General features: G+C 40.1%; 3 protein-coding genes, 3 non-coding genes and 1 pseudogene across 6 annotated transcripts; 1 reads left to right on the forward strand and 6 right to left on the reverse strand.

Moving 5' to 3' along the window:
* Positions 1 to 17: 17 nt before the first annotated feature.
* LOC125581220 lies at positions 18 to 116 on the reverse strand (annotated as a pseudogene).
* Positions 117 to 171: 55 nt separating this feature from the next.
* LOC125581167 lies at positions 172 to 257 on the reverse strand. Its single transcript, XR_007318877.1, has one exon. It is a non-coding gene; the product is annotated as a small nucleolar RNA R12 (small nucleolar RNA).
* Positions 258 to 318: 61 nt separating this feature from the next.
* On the reverse strand, positions 319 to 403 carry LOC125581166. The gene has a single exon (XR_007318876.1). It is a non-coding gene; the product is annotated as a small nucleolar RNA R12 (small nucleolar RNA).
* Positions 404 to 802: 399 nt separating this feature from the next.
* Positions 803 to 3,023, reverse strand: LOC111210840 (transcription antitermination protein NusB-like). Its single transcript, XM_022711534.2, has 7 exons — positions 2,624 to 3,023; positions 2,318 to 2,394; positions 1,994 to 2,128; positions 1,862 to 1,916; positions 1,682 to 1,769; positions 1,434 to 1,532; positions 803 to 1,322 (listed from the first exon to the last, which is right to left on the reverse strand). Exons 1-7 carry the CDS (start codon positions 2,914 to 2,916, stop codon positions 1,179 to 1,181), a joined length of 891 nt encoding a protein of 296 aa, XP_022567255.2. The 5' UTR covers positions 2,917 to 3,023; the 3' UTR covers positions 803 to 1,178.
* A 53-nt stretch (positions 3,024 to 3,076) lies between these two features.
* Positions 3,077 to 3,150, reverse strand: TRNAI-AAU. The gene has a single exon. It is a non-coding gene; the product is annotated as a tRNA-Ile (tRNA).
* Positions 3,151 to 3,312: 162 nt separating this feature from the next.
* Positions 3,313 to 5,173, reverse strand: LOC106399044 (E3 ubiquitin-protein ligase SIRP1-like). The gene is made up of 2 exons (XM_013839522.3): positions 4,981 to 5,173; positions 3,313 to 4,581 (listed from the first exon to the last, which is right to left on the reverse strand). Exon 2 carries the CDS (start codon positions 4,543 to 4,545, stop codon positions 3,466 to 3,468), a length of 1,080 nt encoding a protein of 359 aa, XP_013694976.2. The 5' UTR covers positions 4,546 to 4,581; positions 4,981 to 5,173; the 3' UTR covers positions 3,313 to 3,465.
* Positions 5,174 to 5,279: 106 nt separating this feature from the next.
* On the forward strand, positions 5,280 to 7,444 carry LOC106444193 (RGS1-HXK1-interacting protein 1). The gene is made up of 8 exons (XM_013885697.3): positions 5,280 to 5,565; positions 5,882 to 5,948; positions 6,155 to 6,232; positions 6,367 to 6,419; positions 6,542 to 6,678; positions 6,765 to 6,829; positions 6,974 to 7,032; positions 7,118 to 7,444. The coding sequence occupies exons 1-8, from the start codon at positions 5,329 to 5,331 to the stop codon at positions 7,205 to 7,207; spliced, it is 786 nt and encodes a 261-aa protein (XP_013741151.1). The 5' UTR covers positions 5,280 to 5,328; the 3' UTR covers positions 7,208 to 7,444.
* Positions 7,445 to 8,459: the final 1,015 nt, after the last annotated feature.

Raw genomic sequence — 8,459 nt, forward strand, 5'->3', positions numbered from 1 at the left:
GTAGGTTAACAACATTAGGCCTCAGAGATCTTGGTGGTTAACCAATCATCAACTGAAGAACAACAACGTGTTGTTCTTCATCAAGAGTAGCAAATATTTTACTTGCATCACTGGCCGCATGATATATATCGACACACAAATTTAAAAGGAAGACAATTAGTTTCAATGATAATGAATCAGAAGTAGCTGGTTAATGATCACATCTTTCCCGAAGGAAATCAATGGGAATCCGAATGATTTCTTTCGTCATCTCTCACCATCAACGAATTTAAAACGAAAAGATACAGAAAATAAATAAAAAAGGTTGGAGTGATGATGATAAGTCAAAAGTAGCTGGTTTATGATCACATCTTTCCCGTAGGAAATCAATGGGAATCCGAATGATTTCTTTCATCATCCTTACCAACATTTAGCTCCCCTCAATACTTCAAAAACATTCATTCTAATAAACGACTAAGAGAGTAAAATCACTAACGATATGTGCCTTCTAATGTATCAAAATAAGAATTCCTAAGAGAGAAATTCAGACAAGAAAATCAATGAAAGACGCGAGATAAGAGCGTTGATGCAAGAAAACGTTGTTTCATTCTTTGTTGGAAGAGGAGACAAGAGATGTAATAGTATATATATACAACGACGACATAGTTGACTACAACGAGGAACCCTAATGAGGGCTCATGGGCTATCTATGTGGTCACTAGTTTATAGCCTGGACCTTTTCTTCATGGGCCATCAGTTTGGTCGATTGGTCTACTTCCGGAACGGTTTATATCCCTGACTCATCCTAACCTTTTGCACTATATTGATTTAAAAAAAAACAGATTAAAGCTTTGATTATACAACGGAGCACAGGGTAAGGAGGATGGATACAAAGACATAAACATGAAAACGACTACATAAAAATATATATATATTTCTTAGGACAAAATACATTATACAGACATTGGGGCAATGTTGTGTTCTTAGCAATAATCATGTCGAGCTGCAATGTATAGATAGATTCAGTCTCAGGTACCAAATGCTTCGGACCAGAAGCTGCCTGTGAGGACAGTGTCTCTCCTGATAGTGACACGGTCTATATATAGGACCACTGGATCAATACTTTGCTTACGAGCTATTCCCGACGACCAAAACCTGAGATTGCCTGCCTCCAAACGTAGATACGGGTTTGTTCTAACTTAAACCGACACCTCTTGCTTCAATTTTAAAGCTTGAGGTGTTGGTGTGGCTGCTGCTGATCTATCCTTGACAAATGTCCTTAGGCATCCGTTGATAATGCGTGGCGCTGATCCATCACAGAACCGTTTTGCAAGATCAACAGCCTTTGTTTTTGCATCATTTTTTGTAACAGTGTTAGTTCACAAAATGATCAAGGTTATCGCATTGCAAAGCTAACTGAAGAGGGGAGATACACAGAGAAAGTTGAGCGATACCTCGTTAATGACAATCGGGTGTCGGGTTTCAAGGACTGCCATTTCAGACATTGCTAAATGAAGAATCGAAAACTCTAGTATTCTTCCAGCTGGTGCACTCTATAATCACACAGACAAAATAAGAGGCAGCTTGTAGATGCTCAAACTAATTCAAAAGCACATGCAACAAAGGGACAATGGAAGAAAATGATAGTTTTCAACAATCCAATACTTGACCAGAGTAAAAGTTCCAATTGTTCAACTTATACCTTCCAATCTGGAGGGGAAATCTTCTCGATGATGACAACATGACTATCCCATTTATCAGCCACTGCAGCCAAGAGTTTCTTTGCAAACCTTTGGGAAAAACACATAGTGGTAATAAAATATCCGTGATTTATTTCACGGCCAGCAGCAATATCTATCCACTAATACATTTAATAGATTACCGTAAAACAAGTTTGCTGTACACCAGCTTTGGAGGAGCTGAGAGCACTTCTGCTTCTGCAGAAACGGTAATAGTAGTATGTCATTTACAAGTAAAAAAGATGGGAAACTAATTCTTAGAGAATAAAACCTACCAATTTTCGATTCGTTTTCATCATGACGCACAAGCTCATCTTCCTCTTCACTAGTCTCTGTTTTAACCGGGGGACCTCCAAAGCTCATGTGGTTGTATTCCAACAAAGAAGTCTTGTCAAACTCGTATCCAGGCTCTGTACAAACCAATGATCACACACACGCTGAAGTCATGTCACAAGCCATTTAATTATCAATAAGAATCAAGCAATTGATCCACATAATGACGCTCTCAAACAAAACCAACATAAAATTATAATGAAATTCCTATTGCAGCAGGAAACAAAACAAAGATAAAAAAAAATGTATATTATTGATATACTTACCTCTTCTTGCATTGATCCTCTTCTCAAAGAGACGAATTGGGTCAGAGCCTTCTAAGCAAGCGGCATAAAGTGTAACACTGTCAAGATCATATAGCAGTTCATTTTGTTAGCTTAAAATAAATAGATTTCAGTGAAGGCTATATTAAAACACCTCTAAGCTCATGGAACTCTAATTAATATGAGCCTTATTCTTATCACACCAAGCCACAAAGATGACTGAACCGTTCCAAAAATCTCCAATTCCTTTCAAGTCAACGAAGCAAATACGATTTTCAGAGGCAAAGAGAAAGAGAGAATGAAACATACAGCGCGAGCTCGCGGGCGGCGCGGGGGCTGCTTAATCGGCCGCTCTTATCTATCTTCGGCATCGGGACATCTTTCACTTCCTCCGCGGTAAGCGTCGGCGTACGGAGAGAGCCTCTCGCCGGAGCAATAAACAACCGTCTGTTTCCCGTTCGCAGGGATACCAAGTTCGTTGGCCGGAGCGAATCCACTAATGTAAATCCTAGTGAACGGTGAGAGTCCAGTGAAACGTTACTGGAGAAGTAACACAGACTCGATGAAGAGCGTATGCAAAGCGGCGAGATGGTTCCCTCCATTTTTGTGTTTGAGCTCTCTCTCTTGCTTCTTCTTCTTCTTCGTGTTTAGTGAGAAGCAGATAACGATTATCCGTAAAGAAAAACAAATATCTCGGAAGAAAACGCAAGCAGCAGAATGGAACGACGGCGTTTTGAACACCATAAAGGTGTTTTAAAAAAGTGGCCTATACAGGGATCGAACCTGTGACCTTCGCGTTATTAGCACGACGCTCTAACCAGCTGAGCTAATAGGCCATTACGATAAGCAGCTGTGTGTCAACTTATAAATAGAATAGTTTTAAAGGCACTTCAAATTGCTTATGGTCATCATCATTTATCTGTACAAAATGCGAAGAGCTTTAAAGACTTGAGAATGATAACTTTTACCTATTAGCATTAGCAATGATATAACACAAAGAGAGAAAATATTCCATTCTTCAAAACTCAAAAGTGTTTATAGATCTTCAACAATCTGTGTGATCACAATATTTTTATGTACTTCAAAGCTCTGATGAGTTGTGACCAAAAGAAAGGGAACCAGAGATTGTTCTTTTTCTAATTTTTCCTCCTTTATCCTGAATTAGAGTTCTCATTGAGCTGAGACGACCCTGAGGCTGCTGAACCGGATGAAGAAGAAGCCGAGGAAGAGAACAATCCGCTGAACCGCCACCCAAATGAGAACCTTCTCTCGTTCCCACTAGTGTTCCTTGCATCCTCTTCCACATCACTTCTGTTGATCTCTACACTTCTTGTTCTCGGTCTTAACAGATCAGCCTTTACCTCATCATCAGGAGGTAGTTCATATCTGCACACGGGACACGAACTGTGAAGCTCAAGCCACGGTACTATACACCCGACGTGGAACTTGTGCTTACACGGCATCTCTTTAGCTTCACTTCCTTTCTCAAACTCATCCAAACAAACTGAGCATTGCAATGTCTCGCATATCTTAACCGTTGGAAGACTCTCCACTGCTTCCTTACGTGCTGGAAGAGATCCGTGCCTGGTTGGATCGTTATCAGCTAGATGTTCAAGCAAGTGAGCTAACCCGGTTCCGACAAAGTTATCTCCAGTTCCAGAAGGAGAAGTATTGTTCTGGATAAAATTAAAAGCCGTATTAAACTGGTTCCTCTCCGAGCTCTCATCCTCGGTGTTAATCCCTTCACGAATGCCCTGGAGCAACTGCAATATAGCAGCTGAGCTTCTCCGTCTCCTTCTGATGATAGAATCAAACTCCCTGTCTAGATCAGCCTCTCCATCATGTTGCATGTGGCGATGACGACGACGGTTATGATGATGATGATGATGGCTATCGACAATGCTGTCATTTCCATCAACATCAGCAGCTGCAGTAATATTGACGGCATCATTATCTAAGCCAAGCTCTGTCCTCCTAAACCTTCTACGTCTACGAGGATTGCTCATCATCCCAAGCAAGATTGGACCCCATTGAGATAATGCACGGTCTGTACCGAAATCGATCTCTGAGTCTTGAACCTCTCTAATGCTGCTGCTGCTGCTGCCATCGTTAAGCTCACCGCTCATTTCCTCCACGAACCCGCTCTGGCAAAAGGGGCATTTGATCTCGGCTTCAATGACAGGAGGATTCACCATTTGTGAACACATATGACACCAATACCTAGCCGCCATTGCCTCTTCCTCTCCACCAAACTCTGTCTCTCGTTTCTGAAACAAACCAGAAGAAGAACGTAAGAAACATGACGAAAACTTAGAAAGTTCCCATCTTTCTAAGTTTTAGCAGATTGAAATAAAGTCAATGACATTCAAAACAAGTCAATAAAACGAGGAGAATCATCGTCTTCACAATCCCAAGATTCAGAAAGGAATTTTACCCAAAAAAAACAGATTCAGACAAGAATTTTACCCCCCAAAAAAAACAAGATTCAGACAAGAATTTCAGCAAAAAAAAAAAAAAAAAAACGTTTCAGACAGGAACTACCTTAGGAGATTTGTAAGAAAATCAAGCTCCCTATGCAAGCACACAAATAAACTACAGAACATGTTCCGCTAAGCAATGAAAATAAGAGCACATCGCATGAACATATAACCTATATAAAACCATACCTTGCAAAGGTTCCTGCTTTCTGAAGATCTAGAGGAAAAGGATAAGATCTTGTTTCTTCTTTAGATCTCCCCCAAGAAGAAAGAACTCTGGGAGCTCTTTTATTTACCTCTGCAGAAATGGTGGTGGGGGAAGAAGAAAAGAAGGGAAGGAAGACGGGAAAAGGAACAATAATTATTTGCAGACCCAATCCTAAAGCCCATTAACCGTAATCAAAGGAACCTAAACCAATTTTAATTTCGAATCTAGCTGAACCGAACCAAATCGAGTTAAACCGAACCGGGGGAAGTTGGAACTTGATTGAAAGAGAGGAGAAGGCTCGTCTCGGAAAGGTCGTGTAATCTCCGACGATGAACGAAACCGAAGCAGCCGGCGTTACCGATGATTCCGCTCCCGCGAATGCAGTCGCTGCCGATGCGACGGAGCATAAAGCGATCGGAGTGATTGAATCGGTGGAGGAAGCAGTAGGAGGAGCAGAGAAATGGGTGGATGATTTGCAGCGGACGGTGAAGGAATCGAAGGATTCCGCCATGCGCTCCGCTCGTTCTCTCCGTGAAAACTCTACCTCTCAGTTCCGATCCATACAGGTGGTTATGATTCTCTTCGAATCGAGATTCTTTCGCAGCAATTTTCAGGTTACGCTAAGATTTCTAGAAACAGAGTTCGATTCAGGGCAGATTCTGCTTCATTGAGCCGTTCTTGTATGTGAGATGGTGCTAGTTATTGTTCAGATGGTGGAATCGTAGCGTTAGGAACTTATTCATGGCCTTTGATTTTGCTTCCTCTTGTTGAGTATCTCCTAGCATTGAGTTTCTTTGGTTACATATCCTCCAAAGAAACAATGTATTTTCAAGATGGTAGTTATTCATGTTGCTTAACGATATAGTAAACCTTTATCTGCAGGATTTTATTCCACATGCTTTGACTCAGTATAAGACCTATGAGAATGCTTTCTTCAGTAAAGTTACAGGTAACTTGACCCCAAGTTTCTTCACAAACTACGCTTATGAACGCTATTGAGATATAACACATAGTTTCTCAAAACCTTCCTTTTGTAGTTGTAATGCGTCTATTCCTGATGATCAATTCTCACATGATTTACCAGATTTGTAATTGTGAGTTTATCCTTAATCTGACTCACTATCCCCTCTGCTGTTTTTTTTAATTTCTTTGCAGAGGAATTGAGAAACGCAAAGGAGAATCCGGCTGCTGCTGCTGGAATTGGTCTCGCTGCTGGTCTCCTTCTTATGCGAGGTATAACCTATGCTCTTATCATCTTTCTGATTTACAATGTGCCTTTGCTTTAAAGCATCTGAAAAGTATCAAATATTTATTTCTGAGATTTGTCTTGTATAAATTTGGTTTATCTATACTTCTACTAATTGCAGGCCCAAGAAGATTCTTGTTTCGTCATACTCTGGGCCGGTTTCAGAGCGAAGAGGTATCTAACATGCCACTGACTTTAAGTTTAGTTCTTAAGACTGTTATACAGTACTTGGTTTCCCTAGTTTGTGTCCCCTTTCTCGTTTTTTTTTTTGATCCACTTCAATTCTATCTCTTCAGGCACAGTTCCTGAGAGCTGAGAAGCATGTCCAGGAGTTGAACATGTCTGTAGACTTGATGAAAAAGGAGAGCATGAAATTGCTTGAGAGGTCGGCTTTAGCAGAGAAGGATATGAAACGCGGTCTTTCTGAACTCATGTATGCCTCAACATCTGCGGAACTCACTTCCTTACTTTAATTGACTTCATTTGGGTTATTAAGGCTACTACTGTCATTATCTGTAGGGACTCTGGAAACAATATACATCGTCTTGTTAAGTCTGTCCACAAGGTTGAATGCGAAGCTGCAGGTAAGAACAACACACAAAATCTTTTTACCCTTATTATCTACCTTCCATTGGTAATATTCATTTATTCCATGTGTCACTGTGTATATATGTTAATGAGTTTAGATCCATGCTGTATGTTTACACATAGACTTGTATTTTCTGCAGATTTAATGGATGGACTACGGCAAATTCCTGGGAGGGAAGCTATCAAGCTTAGAGCCGAAGTGAGTCAATTTCTTTTCATCTCCCTTATGTTTAAGCTTTATTGCGGTGAACGGTCATTCAAAGTCGCTTTTCTTCAATCATTAGGTGGCTTCCATGACTTCGCTCCTGAGACAGAAGAGGATTGCATTGAACAAAAGGATCATGAGAATGTCTGAGCTAGGAGTTCCCGTCTGATATACAACACAAACCCACCAAGTCTTGTGTTTTTTTTCCCCTTAAGGTATTTGAAGCATGTTTCTCGTCAATAAACATTTACTGTCTTAAAAAAGAAAACAAAACCTTAGCTTGAGACAAATATATATCTCATGCTACTTTTCCTGATATTTGAGTTTTGAGACCATTAGCTTATTTGCTCGAGTTGTGAGACAACAGATTTATGAGAAACGTAAAAAAAAAGTTACTGATGTTTGACATGAAGGTTTTTTAAAAGGGCTAAGCTCAGTCCCATAACTAATACTGAAACATAACTCTTATGGGAAACGGAATGTGGGCCCCGCTCTTATTGGTCTAATTGCGTTAAAATCTCCAGACGCGCAAGAAGCTTCAGTGGTCTGAATATTTCGTCTGTTGACGCCCAGCGTCCGATATCTCCTCCTTAGACGCTCTCTCTTGAGCAGAGTCCCTAGCTTGTCTTTTCCCGGTTTACCCTTGACCTGAACCGGTAACATCTCCAAGCCCATCAGCTTCGCAACGACTCCGGTCTCACACCACAATACACTCTCCCCAGCTACAGTCCGAGGCTGGTGTTTTGCCTCCAAGCTCATCTGGCTTGATCTCCGTCCACCATGTTTTTGTAGGAATTCCACCATGTTTTTGTAGGACTTCGTACCGGTTTCTAAGATTTATACATCAACCTATGAATTTATATACCTAGAATCTCATGCTAATATTGAAATATATCTAGATCTAAGATTTCTAATATACTTTGTTATTTTGCAGCGGAAAAATAAACAAAACAATCCGAAGTTTCTTAACACTCCAAACGTCGTGCCTCTATCGGTATCCACACGCACACAAACTAGTTCACAACGGGATGCTAGTGCCGTCAAACTAGACAAACGTTTTATCTCTGGTCGCCTTAGGGTTTTAGTTGCATTCGTCGTAATTAAATATATATAATAACATGGCAACGTGCTTAACCTAGTCCACTTAAAGGCTGGTGGGCTAAAACCCATGCACATACACGTTCATCTTTTCATTAAGATAATTATAACTATTATAATTATCACTTACTTTAGTATAATACATCTTATATATTATATTACTTCCAAAACCATAATCATTAATCTAGTTTGTTTAGGTGTGTGATCCTGTAAGATCATATAAAATTAGTAATAGATTCTCAATCTATAGATTATAAGCGGTTTCTACCAAAACATTATAACCACCTAATTTTAAACGATTGTCAAACTTCGACACTATGACT

This window comes from Brassica napus, chromosome C1 (genome assembly GCF_020379485.1).
Source record: "Brassica napus cultivar Da-Ae chromosome C1, Da-Ae, whole genome shotgun sequence".
Classification (NCBI taxonomy): domain Eukaryota; kingdom Viridiplantae; phylum Streptophyta; class Magnoliopsida; order Brassicales; family Brassicaceae; genus Brassica; species Brassica napus.